Source organism: Octopus sinensis, linkage group LG5, assembly GCF_006345805.1.
Source record: "Octopus sinensis linkage group LG5, ASM634580v1, whole genome shotgun sequence".
Lineage (NCBI taxonomy): Eukaryota > Metazoa > Mollusca > Cephalopoda > Octopoda > Octopodidae > Octopus > Octopus sinensis.
The window spans coordinates 69,207,357-69,231,484 of NC_043001.1; the positions used below are offsets into that span (position 1 = coordinate 69,207,357).

General features: G+C 33.1%; 1 protein-coding gene and 1 long non-coding RNA gene across 6 annotated transcripts in view; one reads left to right on the plus strand and one right to left on the minus strand.

Annotated features, from left to right (window-relative positions):
* LOC115212179 (D(3) dopamine receptor-like) overlaps positions 1-24,128 on the minus strand; it is a 1,526,288-nt gene that overhangs the window by 217,222 nt on the left and 1,284,938 nt on the right. For all 5 annotated transcript variants that reach the window (XM_036502723.1, XM_036502725.1, XM_036502727.1 and 2 more), the window contains one exon: positions 17,102-20,384. In XM_036502723.1, the coding sequence (XP_036358616.1) occupies positions 17,102-17,707 (606 nt within the window). In that variant the 5' untranslated portion in view covers positions 17,708-20,384. The remainder of the gene's footprint in view (positions 1-17,101; positions 20,385-24,128) is intronic.
* On the plus strand, positions 468-17,703 carry LOC118763337. Its single transcript, XR_004999089.1, has 3 exons — positions 468-634; positions 4,660-4,664; positions 17,692-17,703. It is a non-coding gene; the product is annotated as an uncharacterized LOC118763337 (long non-coding RNA).

Below are 24,128 nucleotides of genomic sequence, written 5' to 3' on the forward strand. Positions count from 1 at the left end.
ACCTGCCTACCCACGTACAACGTGTATACATACGTACTTACATTCATACATACATACACGACATATACTTAATCATTGTAATATTTTCCATTCATAACTACTTCGAGGTATCTATGCCCATGCTATTCACATCTTAGGGGGTGAGGCGTAATAACATTTCTTTGATATATGAAATAAGTATGTTTTGCGTTGTTGGCCAGTTGATGAAGACAAGATCAGTGCGTCAACAACAGTGGATTGTTCCTATATTCCCATTGATAAAATTAGTGTATATGTCTAAATTATAACCCTGCAAGATATAGCAGCCAAGTTCTCTTAGAAGATACTATACATATCACACACTGAAATACTATTGGGTCGTCAAGTATGAAATTTATAGAAAAGAAAAAAAAGTTTCCTAATATTTTATAAATAGAAGGAATAATTTTATTCATCAAAGTATGCACCCATATTGTCATACATTTTTGCCATTTCAGCAGTAGCTTGTCCAGCCAGGAACTGTAAAAACCTGACAATCTAGAGTCAATAAAACCTTGGAAGACCTGTTTTACAGCACCGTCGGAATTAAAATTTTTTCCTATCAAAATGTTATCCAAATTCTGGAAGAAGTGGTAGTCAGTGGGGGCAAGATCAGGTGAGTATGGTGGGTAATGGAAAACTTCCAACTCCAAATCCTGTAATTTCGCCAAAGTCATTTTTGCGATGTGCGGTCTGGCGTTGACTTGCAATAATATAGGAGTGGATCTGTTGAATAATCTAGGCTGTTTTTAAAATTTTTTTGTAAGTTTCTGCATCATGAGGTCTAGTTGGCTGTAGTATACTTCGGACGTGATAAATGAGCCAGGTTTAATGAAATCATAATGGATCACAATTGCTCCAGACCACGAAACATACACCAAAAGCTTCTTTTGACGAATTTTACTTTTTGGCCTGTGTTTTGGTGGCTCGTCTCTGTCCCACTATTGTGCTGAACGTTTACGGTTGTTGTATTGGATCCATGTCTCATCACATGTTACAATTCCATTCAAAAATGATTCATTTTTGAGACGAGAACGTAGAATAATGTAGGCTTCCAAACGTTGCTGTTTCAACTTTTCCACTTGACTGATTTGAACTAGGTGAGTCAATATTGTTTGGTTGCTAACACCAAATAACAACGATAATTCACGGGCACTTTCAGATAGATCTGATTCGACAATGGGTTTCAGCTCGTCATTATCCAGATTTATTTCTGGTCGGCTGCGTTGCTCATTTGTGTGGTCAAATTTACCAGAACGAAATTTTGAAAAGTAATTTGATACTGTCTGCTGTGTAATAAAATTAGAATGAAATCCTCCATTAATATTCCGAGCTGGGTGTAATGCTGTATTTCGAAGAAAGAACTCATATTTCAAAACTGTACGAATTTCTGACTTATCCATCTCTAAATAAAAATAGTAAACAAAAATGATTTATAAATAATTTATAAAGTGCAAAATGAGATAAAATAAAGAAATAGATATGTCGGTATTCTCACAAAAAATAAGATTGTGAAAATATAACAATGGCGCAAAATGAGCAGATGTCAAAGTTTACCATTTACCTTACTACAAATTTCATACTTTACAACCTAATGGATTAAAATTAGGAATCAATTTAAGAAGTTATAATGGACTACATGTGGTACTAGACTGTCTTTAAGAAAGGTAACTGGAAGTGTAATATCAGAATCATTTATAAACTCTCACTTACTGAAGTAGTTCACTCGTCGGATTGGAACAGAAATTTAGAGAGACTAAACGCAGTAAATATGCAAAGATAGTCATAAATTCATTTTTAACATTATAACAATTTCGTATATTTGTCAAATGAATAAGTCTACGTTGATCTGGGCAAAATAGAAATGGAACTATATTTATTCCTTAGTTTTACTCTCTATATGCAAGATGAAATTCAACTGCTATTCTGCTAATTGGATCAGCATATTTAAAATATTCAGCGTTCTATGAATTACCGTTAGAATTTTCTGGTGTAGGTAGTACTTTCTGTGGTATGAAATATCAATTGCTTTCTTTTAACACAAAGGACAATGTCTTTGAGAATAAATTTTAGACTCTTGAATTCACAACAGGATAAGCATTAAATTTGAAGAACAAAATACTGCCATGTATAAAATTTATATTGCGCATGGAAAGCAGAACAATCCTAGCTGCAATATTTTGTCTCAGAGAAAATTTTTAAAGGGCAATTATGTGTTATAAGCACAAGGGCTTAGCTCATATCATCTTGGGTGGGGTTGCTAGACACGTTATTTTAATCTAAGGTTTTTTCAACTGCGTATATATTTTGAAAAATAAAGACAGGATAGGCACTGTCAGAACACTGTTGATCACTGACTTGCTGTAATTGAACAAACTCGGTATTTGCAAACAGTGATGCTGAATATTCTGAAATCAAGTGTTGCTATGTTTAACATCAAAGGTAAATCGAGATCTATTCTGGCCGTTGTGTTGACACAAACATGCACATAAAATAATTGGTATTACAACCTACCTACTGCTCTATTATTTCCCGACGACCAAGTGAACGGTGTGATGTTTCTCTTCCATAGACAAAATATCATTAAACATTACACAATATTCAAAATCCACACCTTCTGCTCGTTTCTACATTTCTAAGCATTCCAGAACGTCACATATTACTTAAGTTCGTATTTCACACTATCTGAATGGAACCAATAAAACTCTCCTACATTCAGATAAATAAGGTGTTAGTTTCTATTGTGATATTTGAAACGTTTTATGGAAGGTAATATTTCAACTACGAGATGGTCATAAAGTTAGAGATACTTGGTTTTCCTATAATGAACGAAATAAAGTAACTGTGTAATAATGTATTTACGGCAGTTCCAACAGAAATATACTTTTATTTGTGTGCAGTTGATGATTTATGATAAGAAATTTCAAAGGGAATTTCAAGTGATATTACTGTGAATTATTGCCTCTAAGACACGCTGTGTAAGTGAATGAGAATTTAATAGTATAGCTACAAACTCTTCTGGCATATAACACTATTCATAAACTTACACAGAAATACATAATATAAACTTCGCGGTGTCTGTATGTATTACGTCAGGCTAGTATTAGGAAAATCCAGTTAAGTCACGAGGAAACTATCGTATGCAATAGCAAAAAAGCAACAAACGACAATATTGAGTCATAATTCTATAAAATCTATATAATTACATTTCACATAAGAAACGTAAGAAAATTCAACAACTCGGACAGTGGGTTTCTGTCGATAATGAAAAAAAAAGTTTTAAAATTGATAAATGTTAAATAAAAAAGATGGTATGTGAAATGAAGGTTGGTTGCCAAATCTGCTGAGAAAGTTATGTGAGATGAGCAATGGATGGTGGAAGGGATATAGGAATACATTATGCGTCAGTTTATAGGAAAGAATGTGCGAGTATGTTGTGTGTCTCTTCAATATGTTTATGCGTATGTTCTGGGGAACTGGTGTGAATATGCTCTGCTGAAGTGTGGATGATATGAATAAAGCATGATATTGTGATAAGTTAGTGGGTGGCTGTGTCGTATATGAGTAGTTTATTATGTGTTTCTGGGTTTTTCTGGAAACAATGGAAAACTTATATATACGTTATGGCGTATATTGTATAAGGAATGTTCTGTAGGGAGGAAAGCAAAGTTCTAGCAGAAAAGTAAACTGATTATTATCAATTAATATTATGGTTAAACCCAACTAACGGTAATTAGATTAATAACTATTAATCTCATCAGCGTTAGCCTAATTTAGCCAGAAAATTAATTGTTGTTCATGTTGCTAGCGAGAGTAAGTGTTCTACGGTGTGTTACAATGATGCAAAAAGTTAGCAATAAGTTGGTGTTGAATGAGTCATTGGAGTGGGTGCAAGGGTACCAGGCCTAAATTGTCCTAATTTGTTTAGTGTTATTTTGTCGGTTGTCTAGTATGTATTATTCCTTAAAGTGCCGAACAATTTCCAGGCATCAACCAGTTTATCCACTCTGAAATAAGCCACAGAATCAGTATTCTGTGCGATATATTTCCTTGCGATGAATATTTCGATGAGATGAAAATATAAACTGCGACCAAAGGCGAGAGTGATGTTCTCGTCAAACAGACAAATATTACAACTTAAGTAGCCAAATGACGCACTTTGGATGTGCTAAGGAAGATAAACAGCTGTCGATCAGATCATGTAGAGTGAGGTCGCATTTCATGTAAAAAAGTTTCTCTACTGCCCCTTCTGCGAGGCTGTTAGATGGCGCAGAGGAGAGGAAAGGAGAAATGAAATGAAGGAGCGGAGTTGGATTCTAGTTATATGACAGTAAAGATAAAGTGGAGTCAAGTTTGTGAGAACTGTGTTGAGATCAATCAAAAGACTGGTTTGAAGTAAGCAGGTTCTAGGTGCTCATGTTGCAACAAAGTAGCAAACTTGGCATCTAGTTTATAAAATTTGAAGAAACAGACGATATAGGAGGAGCGGGATATGCGTTATGGTGTGAGAGGGAAGACGTGAAATCACAAATACATGTACAATCAATCAATTTAAGACACTCAGATTTCTTCAATCGGCAATTATTTACATTTACAATGTGAGTATTTTTAGCAAACAAACATATAAATCGGAATAGTAAGTGATTGTTTGTCCTGCAAGAAATGACAGATAATTTACTCTCAAATCACACGGTCTCGATTGGAAGCTAGAAGACACTGGAGGACGTAGATGCAACACAATTCTTGACAAACAAATTCGCAGTGTTCATTGATTAACTTATTTTATTCTTGTTTGCTAGGTCACTGCCGACTTGAAACTCAACAACAAAACTACAACAAAACTAAGCACAAATAGCAGCAGCACCACCAGCACCACTAGCAGCACCAGCAGCATCAGCAGTAGCACCACCAGCACTAGCATCAGCAGCACTACCACCACCACCACCACCACCACCACCACCACCACCACCAACAACAACAACAACAACAACAGCAACAGCAACAGCAACAACAAAAACACCACCACCACATACTACTACTACTACTACTACAACTACTATTGATGTTGTATTCATTTGTTATATACGAATCATAATATGATTAGACAAAACATGAATGGTTCTTACAATATATATTCAACTCATAATAGTTAACCATATTAATTTATTCTAGCTAACAGAACGTAATATTGTAAAACAGTTATTAAACTAATCCTAAAAGGAACCCAAATATTTTCTTTTTAGAGTAAAGTACGTTTTATTTATTTATTCATTTTTATCAAACGCCTTTAAATTGTCACTGTTGTCAATGTTTAATCCAAATATTCAATCTGGCAGACATAATTTGAAGGTTTAAAAATTATTCATAATTACGTTTTTTTATTAGAATTCACCCCGAAGAAGGCCTCAACAAGCCACCAATGAGATAGGCTTCTAAAATCCATTTAATATATTGGAAGTAACAAAAGAGAACATAAAAATTACTTTTCTTTTCCGCCACTCTAAATTTTATAGAGCGAACAACGCATGATGTAAGTAAGTAATAGGATATTAATCCTGGAAACCGGAAAAAGTCATGACCAATGTTTGAAGAAGGCAACCACGAGAATAATAATATTTCCCACAGGGTGGGGTGGGGGGAAGACAGTGAAAGGATGAGAATCAGCAGGAGAAAAAGAAATGTGACACTCGGTGAGTAATATTTAAGAAAGTTGTAAAAGAAAAGCTAAGGACAGATCGAACATGCAATGTGTCAATAAAAATAAAAAAAAAGGAGATATATAAAGCCGATACGCTTAGGTAATTAAAAAGAGATTACAGTTTAGCTGGCGAAACAACAAATAATGGTAGATCTGCATTTTGGAACTCGATTATGGAGAGAATGAACACCAGAAGGAACACCAGTCCGTACCTGAACACACTCTCCATATAAATGTGACGAAGTGACTGATGCAGCCGAAGAATATATAAGAATGAAAGGCTAATGTAAAAATAGTGCCAATATGATTATCCCAAGTAAGATCTTTGAATAAATGTAAACCAAAAAGGCAATGAATAGATTACTTAAGATAAAAATTATCACACATATAGAGATATCAACAGAATGGAAGAAATTTAGTTTTCGTAGAGATGTAGATATACAACCGCTTCAACTGTGGTAGTCAAGCACCAACCGTTTTTGTAAGATCTGGGACTGCATTATTTAAGTTGATTTTACTGTTAATACGTTATGGTGTGAGTTAAGGATATTTAGTTGGTGATTTTATAGGACGCTTTGACCTCAAAGAGACACATTGGTTATCTAGCATAGACAGTATGATAACTATAAAGAACGGTGGAATGACTGATGAAACATTCCAATGCCATGAAATATCGTCATTAGTATGTCTAGCATATACAATATACTAATATATCATATCATATATATATATATATATATATATATATATATATATATATGTATATATATATATATATATATATATATATATTGGTTGTATGGATGTGTGTATCTTTCCCTTGTTTACAATTAACACGCAGAAAATAAATAAAATAAATAAACAGTTACCAGGGCAGCAAAAAATCACACAAGTAATAAGAAGGTAACAACCTGATTGTAAAAGCAGAAGCTACGGGTTGATGTGAAATATTTTGTATAATATAAATATATATATATATATGAAATGGAGTTAAACGCAGGTGTTATCCAACTTCTTTTACTTCCGACATATGTTTCGAAGACAACATTGGTATTATTCCAAAGGCATAAAATGGTGCAAAGCAATGTAAGAGAGAAAGAAACCAATCTCATTAATAAGACATTTTAACATAATGTGATGGATGAGAATAATGATGAACAGAAAGCTATTAAGCTGGGTTTTTTTAAAATACCGCTAGCAGATATAACGTCAAAGGTAACCTATATTAAAGAGAAGGGGTAAAGGAGGGAAATAAGCAGAAAACTAATAAAGAAGAAATATAGAGCGATATGTGAATTAAAATAAAAGCTTAACGGCTTGGAAAAAGATATATCTAGTGGAAGTGAAATGTAAGGAGAAAATCAATGTTCAAATTATATATAATGGTATATATCAATTATATGAACTAAAGATATGTTTCTGCCAATGATTACATCGGTAAGCACGCTCTATAACCGTGTTTACACGGGGGTTCTTAGAAAATAGAAGAGAAAATTGCTCACTATTACAGAGTTGGCAGAATTCTTTGCCTTTATCATATGGGAATGAAATGGTGAGAATCAACCATTCCAAATTAAGTTGTTTATTATGGCCTTTTAGATACGAAATTAATTTACTAAGCCCTGTACTTTTGCGTTTATTTCTATCCCTAAATGTAGAGTAATGGTGAGAAATTCTTTTAGATAACTGGCATGGTGCAGAGTCGTGTTTCCAGACATAGGGTCATCTAGCAGCCATCTTCTTCACGAAGGGCAGCACTACCTCACCCACACACTTTATGTAAAGTCTGAGGTCGTGTGGGAAGATGAATGGAGGCGTAACGTCACCATCACTAGTGATCACTCGAAACACCATGATGTTGATCGAGATGTTTGATTCTTACATGTCCTCAGATTGCACTATCCTCAGATTTACACCCAATCACTCTGAAATATTCGCATTGGAGCATCCGGTGCAAATACCAAACAGTAATGCATCTGGTTTCAAAATTTCTGGCAGTGCATTGCGTCTTGGTGTAGTTTTTTTCTCACAGACGGTGCCCAATTAACCCTACTATACTGAGTAGTCGACAAACTCATAAGCAATGCGCATGCGCGAAATTACAAATATAAACTGGGGATAATTTACCCATCACTCCCTGTGTGTATATATATATATACATACATTCATACATACATACATATATATATATATATTTAAAATATGCACCTAATTCAATAAAATTATGAAGGTTACTCTGATTACTATGCATAAACGCAAAATATTAAAAATATTTTATTATTTGTAGATTAGGTAGACATAATTCGCCTCTGCCTTTTAATATCAGTATTTAATCCACGTATAGTATTGCTGTAGTACACGTGCTGCATACATTCCTACAGCAACGTTTTAGTTACGTGCTATAAAGACAGAAGTAAATCTGCCTACAACTCAGTCACGTGGTTGTGTTTCGCTTATTTCTTTGTTTTACTACATAAATGTCTCAAACCGTTTACCGTGAGTAATTACTGAAGGTACGTGTCTGATATATATATATATTCATACATATTTTGTTATACATACATATAAATGTAATGTGAAAAAGATTAATAATATATTTTAGTAAGCTATACATTTAATTTTACATGGAAACGTTTCACAGCAACTTCGGATGTATGCGCTGCTCGATTATCTACGGTGCGTATCATATTTGTAATTTCATTCTGAATATATATGCTAACATATCAATAATCAAAAACAATTTTTTTATACGGTCTTGCATGACATACTGTCCACAAATTTTACAAGGCTTTTGAATATGTCTAAAAAGGAACGGATCTATATTAAGTATTGTAATGTGGTTTTATTATTTGTGATGTAGTGTGTTCCTCCATATCCCTTGAAGAGCTAGATCCTGGTGCTAAAAAAAGTGAAGTATTTAATTTCCCAAACAAAATAGGAACTGTCCAACCGAAAGATGTTGCTCAGTTTCTAGCAAGGCAGTTCACTTACACAGATTTGGTCGAAGCTAGGGTACCTCAGGAGAAACATTATCAAGTAGTGGGGTTGAAACCAGAACTTCACAGATACAAACACGCATTTTACCCTCTGAAACCTATAAGAGGACAATGAACTTGTCTAGAAATTTGATATATGTTGAGATAAAAGTCTAAGAAGGCACTGAATATGTTTTAATAGTATTTACTCTCATGATCGTAAGGTTGTGAGTTCGATTCCCGGCGACGCGTTGTGTCCTTGAGCAAGACACTTTATTTCACGTTGCTCCAGTCCACTCAGCTGGCAAAAATGAGTTGTACTTGTATTTCAAAGGGTCGGCCTTGTCACTCTCTGTGTCACGCTGATTATCCCCGAGAACTACGTTAAGGGTACACGTGTCTGTGGAATGCTCAGCCATTTGCACGTTAATTTCACGAGCGAGCTGTTCCGTTGATCGTATCAGCTGGGACCCTCGTCGTCGTAACCGGCGGAGTCTTTAATAGTATTTACTACTTCGCCTTTAGAAACCAGAGATGTATTGCGATAGGTTATTATAGAATATATTTAAAAAAACTCATGAAATCTACTAATCGAATCCATTTTCAGATTGCAGACTATTAAAGAAATTTTGTTGGCCTCTGTAAATGGATCAACAGTTTATCACTTAATCTTCCCCAAAACCTGACTGCATCTTTGTCTGTTCTCTTTCCATTGATACTCAAATATTTCCATTTAGTCATCAATTCAACATGAAATGAATACGTGTAGATAAGTAAGTGCGTGTATAAATAGTTGCATATATGAGCGCACATAAATATATCGCGGTTTGTGTACATATGCGAATACTTATGATACATCTCTTACATACTCGTGTAGCCTATTCTGCCGACGAGTAGGTGATAGTCATTATCACAGAATATGTTTTAAACAGTTTGAAATATAGTTGGAAATTAAATACGAAATTTCTGCGTATTATCATTTGTGTATGTTTCTGTGTATGTATCATTCTTTTCACTATCGCACAAACATACATACACTTGCTCATACAGATCTTGATATCAATAGTAGATTTAACATAAATAGTAGAGTGAAGACGTGACCCAGTTTAAATCAATCTGCTGATTTTGGTTTACTATGTACCAAAAATAGGGGCCTTAATGTCTGCTTTGTGAATACATTCAACCCTTTCTGCGACCAGTCTGAAAATCATCCAAAGATATATATTGATAGCTTCTTTCATTCGCTGACCAGACGGTGAAATATATCGCTGTTACATGTAGAGTTACGATTTCTTGTAGATGAATACATTGCCGAATGATATTGTACAATCAAGGACACGTAGCCTAAAAGGCAATATATGCCTAGGCAAAACATTTGTGTAAATGTTGCTCAAAGCTGTTGCTTAATTAATCATTATTATTAATCATTCATTTCTTCTTTTAATTTTTCTTCTTGTTCTTGTATTTATTAATAATAATAATAATAATAATAATAAAAATAATAGTAGTAGTAGTAGCAGTAGTAGTAGTAGTAGTAGTAGTAGTTAGTAGTAGTAGTAGTAGAATTAATAATAATAATAATAATAATATAATAATAATAATAATAATAATAATAATAATAATAATAATAATCATAGTAGAACAAGAGAGACTTTGCAAAGAAAGAAATGAGAGTGTACAAATGAAAAGTTGATACCAGATAACATTGAAAGTTGAAGGTTTAGGAGTGACAACTGAAGCAAAGAGATCGAGGATAAGAAGGATGCTAAATGGTTGCAAGAACTGAAACAAACAGTAGTCTGTACAAAACTGGCAGAACTCGTCATTTCAGTTATGGAAGTGGAGGAAATCAGCAAAAAAAAAAAAAAAATGGGTAACTGTAAGGACCTGGGACCAGATGGAGTTCAATTCTACTGGACCAAAATAGTTGGTGAATGTCATGCACGAATAGCTGCACAATGCAACACCATGTTACATGCTGACCAAGTAACACCAGAGTGGTTGACAATGGGGAGGACAGTTCTGTGCTTAAAAATCATCATAAAAGGAAATATAGTAGACAATTACAGACCCATATCCTGCTTGCCACTTATGTATAAATTATTGACTGGAATAGTCGCAGAGTCGACGTAACGACATCTGCAATAAATTGAGTCCTGCTACATAAGCAAAAGGGTTGCAAGTGTAAGTGCAGAGGTACCCATGATCAACTCCTGGTAGACAAAACTGTACTTAGAGACTGCAAGAGATGGAAAATTAATTTAACCATGTTATGGATCGATTATCGTTAGGCATACGATGTGAACCTACATTCTTGTGTTATGGAATGTATGAACCTATTTGGTATTGCATCGAGTGTTGAGCGATTGCAAGGAAAAAAAGTATGGCGAAGTGATGGACGGATCTGACAGCATATGGAAGAAGTTTGGGGACAACAGAAATCAGGAGAGGCATCTTCCAAGGGGTCTGCCTAATCTTTGTACCGTGCATGATACTATTAACGCCGATCTGAGGAAAGCTGCTAGCAAAAATTCAATTACTTGTTATTCATGGATGATCTGAAACTTTCTGGTAAAGATGACTCTCAAGAGAGTCCCTCGTTGATACGGTGTATACATTCAGTGCTGATATCAGAATGGAGTTCGGACTGAAAGAGTGTAGTGTGTTAGTCTTGAAAAGATGCAAAATCAAATGTACGGACGGGCTAGCGATACGGTCGAGGGTAGGTTATGAAGCAGATAGAAGTGACGAGCTATAAGTACTTGGGGGTATTGGAAATGGATAATTCGATGGACGAAGAAATGACAGAAAAATTTAAGGTGGAGTACTTGTGCAGACTGATATTGATTCTCAAATCGAAATTAACGGACTGAATAAGATTGAAGCTATTTGCACCTGGGCGGTTTCACTTCTTAGTTATGGAGAAAGGGTAATCGCATGGACAGTAGATGAAATATTCACTTGCAGAAAACAGTACTGCTTGGAACCGCTCGAATACTCAAATAATAAGGGGTGTTACCTTAGTTCACTGGGACCATAGTACATGTTCTGCGTTAGAATTTGTGCAAAGACAAGAACTAAGGAAGTTGCTGATATAGGATACTCCACCCAGAAAGTGATACAAACATAGATATAGGCTACTTCATCAAAAAGGGATACAGATAGACTGTATGTACCAATTCATTTTTTAAATATTCTCTTAAATATATATATAAATTATTTTGTTATCTCATAATGGAAACTATTATAATGGAAATTATTTTATTTCTTTAAAATTTCTTTTCTTTAACTAGTTTTTTCTCTTTTGACTATATATATTTAATTTTATATATATATTTAATTTTATGACAAAAAATTTGTGTTATAAAATTGTTTAATATTGAGTTTTGTTAAGAAAACAAAATAAAAAATATATAATGGTAAAAATTAGACAGAAATATTTTAACTTTATACCAAAACATTTTGTAAATAAAAACATTGACTTAAACACTAAAAACAAAAAGCTGTACAACTTCAGCCGCAGTATTTTAAGATTTTTTGTTCTTGTCCTGTACTTTTCTAGTTTCAATACATAAGATTATTCTAGTACTCTGTGCCCACATTTTTTCTTTCTGTTACCGTTAGTTCTGTAATTTCCATATTCAATACTAAAGAAGATTCGAAGATTCTGCATTCAAATTATACATTGTAGTTCACTTTTTTCTCTAGGAAACGCTTCTATGATAATAATTAATAATATTTACCCTTATAATTAGAAAACTAAACGATAGTATTGTAAATATTCCAAAATAAAGATTTTGTTCAAACTTAAGAATTTTGTTTGCACCTAAAAATAATAAAGAATTAATACCAGCATGTCTTTTACAAATAAATATATTTTCAAATATTTTTAATTATGATATAAAGTCATTTTTGTAATTAAATAATTAACAATTAGTTTTGTAATGAGTTATTTTAGTACATTTTAAATATGTAAATATTTTACTACATAATCAGAATAACAATTAATATGAAATCGCAAAAAATATAGTATTTTAAAATTAATATTTTAGTCGGTATTTTCCCATATTCTAGTCGTTTCGATGAACTCTTTAACCCGAGTTCAAATTATATGTTCCTCTTAAAAAGAGAAGATATATTTTGATTTCTTCAAATTATCATCTGAACACAACTGTTGTATAGTTTTCTTTTACAATAGCTGAGATATTTTGATTTGAAGTAATTTTCGTGGTTACTTTCAATTTTTTTGTCACTTAAAACTACATTACATTTTTCATAGCAAATGCGTTTAAATGGCGTTCTCACCAAAAGACTCTTCTCGAAGTGAACATTCGTTTGAACCAAATTAATCAATAAATAACTGATATTTTGATTCCAGTTTAATTTTTTCTCATTTTCTCCCATTTTTGATCTCATTCATTTTGACTGAACTGCTTTTTAATAAACTAAATTTCAATTATTTTATCTCAGAATGTAGCATACAATGGGCCATCATTGCAATAAAAGTAAAAACGCATTCAGGTTGGTTGAAGTCTGAATTACTGAAGAAGCCTAGAAATGCTCACGTAAAATTAAAAGGCGACCTTAAGAATATATTACCCACTGCCATGGGTGAATGATAAAGGTATACTTTTCAGTTTCGTTTGAAAAGTGAATTAGTAATGACGTTTAGAAGAGCTTGCGTATGAATAAAATTTGACCTTAAAAATAACTTTGAAGGACTGGGTGAGTTGGTATTTTACAAAAAGTAAAAGAAATCTTGTACTCAGAATAGCAATGAAAACAACATAAAAGATCGGATAAGTACCTGTAGAAAATGTGAAAAGCAGTTCTACCTAGCCAGAGAATATCAAGCACCAGTTAAATGCTCAGTACCAGTAAACTAAGCGATCCATAACGTCAATTACTGTTTTTTATGACTCTAAATATCTTAACATGAGAAAACATACTTTGATTTGTTAAAATGACCATTTTTTCATCACTTAAAGCCACACAACTCTTTTGGAGCTAATACTTTTTGAATAGGCTTTCACCATAAGAATCATATCATAGGGTTTTTCCTTTGAAACAACTATTATATAGTGTTCTTTTACAATAGCTGTGATAGTTTGGTTCAAAGTCCATTTGGTGGGGCTACTTACTATTTTTTCATTACTTAAAGCCGCACTACTTTTTTCGTAGCTACTACTTGTTAACGAGGTTTACACCAAAAGATTCATCTCAATGAGCACAATTCTTTGAAACTCAATTAACACATAATTTTATTGTAAAATAATTTGAATATTTTGATTCAGATTAAATTTTTCGTCTTACTCATTTTTGACCCCATACATTTTGACTTAACTTTTTAATGAATCTACTTTCAATTATTTTACCTCAAACTGGACCATCATTTCTAAATCAGATAGCCTATGAGAAAGTGCATCCGGGAGGCTTTCTGCTTATTGAATTATTGGGAGACCGTTTTGGCAATTATTAGTTTGACCTCTCTTCATGTTGTCAAGCTAATGTGTCGATGAGTGTTCTCCTTTCCGATGCCATGCAAATACCAACGGAGGATTATCGCGACATTTTATGGCATCCGGCGAATTATACTACTTAGGTAAATCTAAAAAGCGTCTATATTTATGATTGACACATAGGTCCCTTATGGTAGTGGTATCCCCATTACTTGCTAATTCTAAGTGTAACGTTCATTGAGATATATATATATATATATATACAGTGCATACACACGTACACATGCATACACACACACAGATATACACACACTCTCTCTCTCTCTCTCTCTCTCTCTCTCTCTCTACACACACACACACCTATTTATATTGCCGTTGGTGAATATATTCTTAAGGTCAACTTTTAGTTACTCGTGAGCACTTCCAGGTTTCATCACAAATTCAGTTCTCGTAGATCTTTTACAAGTTATCTGGTAATACAAACATTTCTTGTTCTTTCTGCTGTTTGTACAGCAGAAAAAAATGTTTATATTACTAGATAACTAACAAGTTAGCTTGCTGGTGTGACCACAGGTTGATCAGGAGCACTATGACGACTATGTTATCTGCAGTCATGATAACACAGACTCTGGACAAAGCTCTTGACATTATGTCAGACGACGCATTGCGTATTGAACATTACTGGGCGACCTTAAACCATCTTACCAACAGCTTTGTTAAGCATAAATATCAAAGCCGGCTGGATTACTCTGCTCATATAGAGTATATCTAAGCCAAGTCATCAACAGGAACTAAGACCACGTACCCTCAGGCAAAACACTCCCTATAAATCAGACTGAGAGCCCCGAAGAAAATGTAAAAGAGAGCGTCTGAACAAATAGTTGCTAACAAATATGTCGTAAAAACCTACTAAGTTCACAAATCCATTACTACAGCGGTAGGTTTCATAACATATGTCATTAGGCTTCTTACAGAGAAGAATGATATTTTTTCTTCAGAAGAGCACTGCAACACAATCCTATTAAATTTCAATAGTAAAAAATGAGAGAGCTGATTTCGTCCTACGCTGTTTTGGATCAGCTTGACGTGGAACCATCCCTGTCAAAACTAAGGAAAGTCATGAGGTAACTGTTCTTGAAAAAGTTAAGAAGGTCAGGCGGCATACCAGACATGTCTAAAAGTATGGCGGATCTCACCAGGTTAAAAAAAATCACCCGGTTATAAAAACTTGCCGAGCTTTTGCAGAACATATCAAAGCAAAATATCTCGCAAGGCCACAAAGATACCTCCATAAATTTCATAATAGATCTTTAGAAATGAAAAGTCAATAAGTGCTGTTACGTACACCCATTGTAGAATACCACTCCTCTCCACGGCCAGTGTCATGCTCAAAAGTCATTATTTACAAAGTAGATGTAGTATACCTTGAATCACATTGCTGTTTTTGTGGTTATCGAGAAGCAATTGATATGATATTCGCTGCAAGCTAGGATCAGAATTCCAAGTAACAGAACCAGGACCTTTATATGATATTTGATGATTTAACAAATGTCTTAGACACGGTAAAGCGTGATTTTCTCTGAAAAGTTCTGTTCATGTTTGGCTGCTCAACTAAAATATGATCAAAGTAATGAACTTCTTCTACAATAGAATGATGGCCACTTTTGATACTTTACGTTTAAAAGAGGACCCAAGCAGGGCTGTATAATGGCTCTGTACAAGCATTGTATATTCTCTCACACACCATATATTAAATAACGTGTTTCAATCATTGTTACTTACTCTATCACATAAACAGTATTTTATCTGGTTATAGCTGAAAATTGAAACCACTTCACAAACATTAATTTTAATAACCCTAACCATGGCAATGATAGAGACACATTATCAAAATAAATAAAAGGTTGAAACCTTGAATTACTGGTTAAAACTATGGGATTTCTTCTTCTGGATGTAAAATGGAACATTCATAATCGTGTGGAAATAACGTGTATTTCACCTATAATATACGAGGCGCGTTCAAAGAGTATCCGTTTATATTTTCTGACCAAAACTAATTCTGTGTGTGCAAACGTTTTGCATGAGAAATGACTCACCTTCCTGTGCATGCATGAAGATTTTTTCGCCTGTACGCAGCGTCAGATCCCAGCTCTTGCGCCTTGTGTACAAGCGTGTAATGCAGGTTCGTCGTCACCGAACACATCGAGTAATGATATTGCGTTAAGTTTTGTCAAAAACTTGATGATACTGTAACATCCAGGATATTCAGCAAGCTATGTGTGATGATACCATAGGCAAAACACAGAGCAAGAAGTAGAACAACCGCTTCAAACATAACCACACCTCAGCAATGAGCGAGACACGCTCAGGCCAACCACCCACAAGTCGAAACGAGGAGCCGATTGAGAAGGTACAGTGAATAGTCATGGGCGACCATCATGTAACAATTCACAAAATTGCTCATGAAGTGGAAATAAGCACAGGATCAGTGCATTCAATTTGTGGATTTGTGCATACAGATAGTATCGTCGAAATTCTCGTGAAGAAAATAAAGTCGGATATATTCTGAATGCACTGACACACACAGACACACACACATACATACATGTGTGTACATATATGTAAGTTTGTATGCATGCATATATATATATATATATATATATATATCATATATGTATGTAAGTTAGTATGTATGCATATATATATGCACTATATAACACACTGATAAATAAATTATTACAAGAGAGTGAATATGAGATGCTATTATATAAGTACAAAAGTAAGCACCTATGTACATGTAATAAAGCATTTGAGAACGATGAATCTTTACTTTTCAATACACAAGTAATGTAAATAAAATATAAGTAAACAATAAAATTAATATTCAAAACTTACGCGCGGTTATAAGCTTAACATCGATAAGTTAAAATGGATAGAAAATGTTTACTTACCTCATAATAGACGGCACCTGGCATTACCGTGACAGCCACTAATAGATCAGCTAAAGCCAGTGAACATATAAAGTAGTTTGTCGCACACTTTAAACTACGTTCTCGGTACACACTCATTACGACTAGAACATTCCCAAAAACAGTTAAAAGGGGAAACACAGCGAGTATGAGTTTCCAGTATTTTAAAGCTGCTTCCTCCGAGGATGCGAACTCGTTGTATGTAGAATTCCAGCAGATACTGTCATTCCAGTCACAAAACCATATACTATCGTTGTATATCACCAGGGAATCGGTTGTCATTGATGAAGCATTGCTAACGGCAGAAGAGTTATGTAAAGTGGAAAGATTTGTAGTGGAAACATGGTTTCCGGGTATGCCGTTTGCATCGTGCACATGCCTTCGTGGTGACTCTCCTACACCTGATAAAATATCAACAGGATCTGTACCAAGAAGTCCTTCAAAAAAGTCAGGGGATGGCGGGGTTTCTGGTTCTTTATTATCGGACGGTGCAAATAGTTTTTCAAGAAGTTTACTTCCTCCATTATATGTCACCGTGGCCATTTTGGTGGTTAAAGTTTGAACGGAGGAAGTTTTGTAAAAATCCATTTTGTAAAGTATCGTTGCAGTAAGTAAATGGGCAAATAGATTTCAATAGTTTTGTATTGGAAAATAACAAATGAGCATTCATATGCACATCTAACAACGGTACATTATATCCATAAGACTGTCTTTTATTCCGTTTGTTTTACTTCCCAATATATCTGATGGTTTGATATCCGTTAGAGCGAATTTTTCTGGATTGTAATAAAGAAAGAAATGCAAAATAATTTCAGGTTTTGTATTGGAAGTAGTTTTAGGAATACGGAACAAAAATTGAGAGGAAAACTGCAACTTTGGTTATGATTACGTAGAATATTAATGAAGGAATAAAACATATATACCCTGTTCTTTCAACGAAATTATTTCACTAAAATTTAGGACAGTGTATAAAAATATAAATGTTGATGTTTATATATATTTGTTCATGTCATTACTTTTACTAACCATATTTCAAAAGGATAAATTTTATGTGTAGGGGAAGTAGCAGTCGATAAATTATTTCGAGAAAATTAAAAGAGGTTTATGGTTTAGTTATCAGATTACGATATATTTCAAAATAAAACCCGTTTATATATAATGGCTACACGATTTCATACAAATACTTTCATCTTTAACGATACTTGCCGTCTTCGTCGTCGACGTCTCTTTTACTTTGATAAAAGACGACATTGGACATATATGACGTTAGCTAAACTGAATTTCGTTCTGATTGATTAAATCATGTATAGTCCGAAAACTCGGTTTTCTGCAACTGTTCCTTTTACAAGCAACATTATCAGCGGGTCTTCCCATTAGAGTAGAAGAAACGGGATTATTAATACGCAAAACAATAGAAACGTCTAAACTTCCATGTGGAGATATTGTCTTCCAAGATGAGGTTAAAACCAATTTGAAGAAGTAAACGTGGTTAGATATCGATGGTGGCTAATTTTTAAAGATTTTCTCGGTGAGCTCTTTGGTGCGATTTTCTGTTTCAACCGCAACATGACTTAGTGACTTTTTTATGGTGATATATCAACATTAGCACTGAAATTCTCTGTTGATATTATATTCAATTATCAGTAAATCTCTCACTGATATAAATAATATATAAAATGCAATTCAAGAAAGAGATTGCTGCAGATTAAAATTTCCTATTACGATATTCACTCCGCTTCCAACCTTTTCGTATATCGCTTTATCTAAAACACCGTTCGTTTTTTAATTTTTTTTCTGATGAATGTTCTTTCCGACAACTTAAATGCCATTAAAATCAATCAAGATTATCTAATAAGAACGATCTAAAATCATCTACAAGGAAAGATATGACTATAAATACGCTCTGTTTAAAGATGATTTCTCTACAATTTTACTTCTATCATTAACAGATAGATTAGTGTTACGAATATAAAACAATTTTATAGAAGAGAGATCAAATTATTGTTACGGTAATTCTCATAAATAAATAGTTCTATACTTTACAAAATATATTCATGGTTTTAAAAAATATTTCTTTAGTGAAAATAATCCTATATTTAATATTGTGTTAAATAGACTAATATGTAAAGCAGTTGCTGATGTAGACCTTTAATTGATTAGGAGAATAAAAATAATTAATGACAATCTAATAGAATAAGCAGCCTTCACTCACCTTAATACCTATCACTCACCAATCCACAAATTTTGAGCCACAAGAAATCCCTTGGAAAATTAAGGCGATTAAAACTATTTAAAGTGTGTTTGGACTCAACAATTAACAAACATTTAATCTGGATCAGGTTCTAAATATTTAAATCAAATATTCATTCGATCTAGACGAAAATGGTAAATGTAAATATTTTAATTTGGTCAATTGTAAATAGATGACCAATGATTTTCGTTCAGTTCAAAAAGATTTGGTATCAATTTTGGACAGAGAAAAGAATTACAGGAAAATCTATTTATATAATACATTTGGGAAAAATATTCGACAAAACTTTATGAAAATATCTACAAACCATATAAACTGTAAGCATGTAATTGGTTAGTTGCTTACTAAAATCACCAAAGACGGATATTACAAACTATTTTCTACATATAGAGCATTTTACTGCGATCAAGCTGGGGCACTGCTATGAACATGTAGATTTTTAGAAACCCAGTAACTTAATTCCAGGAAGGGCTTCTCTAACTTTAAGTAAAGTTTTTTCTCAACAGTTTAAATAATGTTGTATTTCTTCAAAATTTATTTTGTGTTCCAAAGAAATATATGTATTAGTTGTAATGGAAATGCAAATTTGCAAAATTGAATCAAGATTTCACATCACTATAAAATCTTTAGTCGAGTTTTCACACAATCTTTCATATTAAAATATCAACTATTTTCTTTTTGCAATGCCATCAAAATATGGATGTTGGCAGATGTCTAGTTCTCCTTCTGTATTCCTAAATACATACATATATATGTGTATAGGTATATATAACTGTATCGGGCTCCGGTCACTAACATTTGTTTTCAGTGAAGCATAAATATCCATCCACACGTTATGTTGTGTTCAGTTTACATCCACAATAGTTTCGTAAGTAAGGAAAGTTATCCTGTAGATATTGTCTTAGATCATTTCCTTCGATTGGTAATCTTGCAACATCAACTGATTATAGTATATTCAGTATAAGAACAATTTAGCTTCAAATATTTAGCTCTTCTTTCATTGATGCTGTCTTTCTGAAAGCAAAACAAATGTATAGATAAAATAGTATCCAGTGATATATTAAACAATGAATTTAATAAATATATTATTCTAATGGAAATACATGCACAAAATGTTTATAAGAACGTGAAATAATTCAAACTAATATTTACTTGCTATTATTTATGATATTTATGTGCTTCGAAACCCAATTATAAAAAAATCATTAATTCTCAATTACTTCAAAGTTTATATATTCTTGTGACGTCAAATGCGCCCTATTCTCGCTGGCAAGAATAAACTTATACATATACTTGTCTGTGTATGTGTGTGTGTGTGTGTGTGTGTGTGTGTGTGTGTGTGTGTGTGTGTGTGCGTGTGTATATGCGTGTGTATGAGTTATCCAGCGTACGAATATATGTATCACTATGTAATTAACTTTCATCTTTTGTACCAATCATTGGACTGAGGCCATGCTAGGGGACTACATTGAAAGCTTTAATCGACTAAAATCAAGAACAATACTGCGAACTTACTGTAAACAAAATCAAGAACAATACTGTAAACAAAGCAACATTGGTCATCAAGCACTCGTATATATGTGTGTATAAATATATAAATATGTATAGTAAAGAATACGGATAATATATCCAGGCGGTCACGGAAAATAGATGCAGGTGGTTACGGATAATAGATTCAAATGCATCGCATTATACAGAATAACTCTCCCCTAAATAAGATATAAAACTCTCAGAATCATTATACTCTAGTTAGCTTCCAAGTCTTCAGATTACATCACCTTGAATAAAGCTGCATGGGTTTATAAATACGATGAAATGTGAAAGCAGCCAAACCGCCAGGATTCAAATGAGCGCCACTTAATAGGATATCGATGTAGCAGTAACACATGTTGGACATAGGTTTAAAGAGAATATACTGTATAAAAGACCGTATGAGTCTAAATGAAGCTGCACAGAAAATTATGCCCGATTGTATGTGCAGTGAAAACACGTGTATGTAGTAATAACCTTACAATATGGTTTATGAAATAGTAAAATAAAGAGATTTAAAATTTTGAGAATGAACATGTCTCAACATTTAATATCGTCTTAAATATATATATATATATATATATATATATATATATATATATATATATATATATATATATATATATATATATATATATATATACGTACAACTCCACATTATGGAACGCAAAGAAAACCAACAAAGATCTTTAAACATTTAAATCAAATGATATTAAAGTGAAGACACTAAAGTAACTGTACCGGTACAATAGTAAGGTTACAATTGCAACGGTTACTAATCGGTGCATTAGAAACATGTGTAGGTCTATTTGAAGCTGTATCTATATATATACCGGAGTAAATACATAAATGTGAAACAAGGTGGTAAAAAGAGTACTCAAATACCAGTGGTAGATTAATATGCTTTATTTAAAGCAGCAGAAAATTCAACAAAACCTGTTACTCTGAGTTTCCCGTTGCCGTTCATCGGACAGTTTTTTCTAGCAAAATCTGTCCGATGAACGGCAACGGGAAACTCAGAGTAACAGGTTTTGTTGAATTTTCTGCTGCTTTAAATAAAGTATATGTATATATATATATATATATATATATATATATATATATATATATATATATATATATATATAAAGGAATTAAAGTTTTTTTTTATTTAAACAAAGTAACCCTAAAATTTAATCAGCTTCATCAGGTGTCTTGGGGAAACTTCGAACGTGGATTCTCATTCCTATGGTATTTTTCGATGTTGTTGTTGTTATTATTATTATTATTATTATTATTATTATTATTATTATTATTTATTATTATTATTATGCCCGTGGGCATATGGCGTAGTGGTTAAGAGCGCAGCTACTAAGCCCAAGATTCCGAGTTCAATTCTTGGCAGTGACCTGAATAATAGTAATAATAATAATAATAATAATAATAATAATAATAATAATAATAATAATAATAATAATAACAACAACAATTATAATATTAATAACAATAATAAGAACAACAACATCGAAAAATACCTTAGGAATGAGAACCCAGCTCAAGACACCTGATGAAATCTGGAGGATATATCAGCCGAAACGTTGTGTCAACAACAAAAAAGATGAGGACAGATATCCGTCAGTTGTAAATAATGAAAATAATCTACCCAAACATAAAGACGGATGAAATGCCGCCAAGCATTGTGCCTGGAGTGGTAACGATTCTGCTAGCTCACCGCCTTTAAAAATAACTTCAGATTTTGCCGCAGGGCCAGAAATTTCGAGAAAGAGGATAAGTCGATTATATTACTCCAGAGTACTAAGAGTGTGAAAGGCAAAGTTCACTCCGGGGGAATTTGAACTTTGGCATAAACTCGAACGAAATGACGCTAAGCATTTTGACCGGCCTGATGGGGATTATATCAGCTCGCCGGCTTGTTAATGTTTAATAATAAAGCCTCAGTGAGGTACACGCATTTGGCAGATTTATTGACAGATTGACAGTTTGGAAGTTTACCCTTCTCTATCTATCTATCTATCTATCTATTTATCTATCTATCTATCTATCTATCTATCTATCTATCTATCTATCTATCTATCTATCTCTCTATATATATATATATATATATATATATATATATATATCTTTATGTGTGTATGTGAACATGTGTGTGTAGCTTTTCTTTATTAAATCTGAAACTCGTCTCGAGATAAAGTCTCCGCTTCAGTTCTAATAAAATAAAAAAATTAATCTAATAGACCTATCCTCTAAGACTGTTCAACACTTGGTCGTATGTGGTGTAACGTTAGACTTCAAACTCATATGTGGCTAACCAACATAGTAGCTTTACTTTTGTTCCTCAGTCAGAAAGAAGGTACTTGGTTATCACAGTGACTTTTAAAGTCGCGTTCAGTTCATTATGTCATATGGACAGGGCATGAATAATTCGGTAAGGCACAATGCGTGTTAAAAACTAGTGTCTGGCGTGCTTTTATCGCATAAAACATATCTTAGCACAAAAAAACATATATAGTGTTTATTAAATAATATTTCTCTCTCACCAGATGGAGTACCTTTTTTTCTTGATTTTACCAATAGTGATGTAGTACGACCGTTTCAGGCGGCTCCATTTAATTGAACAATGCAATCATTACATCAATCTAAATACAGAGCTATCTTCAGCTGCACATATATACGGACCTTCAACAGCAAGGATACATTAATACAATAGCTGATAAATCAAGACTCCAAAACTCTGCTTGAAAGACTCTCCTGTATTTTGCTGCTATTGAAAACACACAATGGATATGTTTACACTTTTATCATTTGCCCTCGCAGTCGATTGTGATCCCACCTCTTTCTGTCTTTCTTTTATTCTCCCTCTGTACACACACATATATACGTACACCGATACATACACTCATATCCACTGACACACTATATATATATATATATATATATATATATATATATATATATATATATATATACTATATATGTATATACATGTTTGTATGTATGTATGCATATATATATATATATATATATATATATATATATATATATATATATATATGTATATATATGTATATATATATATGTATATATATGTATGTACTTTTATCTGTAGGTATATACACACTTAACTATGGAGGCAGATAAGTTAATGAGAGAAATAGTTCGTGACAGATGCTCGGCTATTTTGATATATTCTGTATAATAACACTAATTTTGGAGAAAATGATTGTTGTG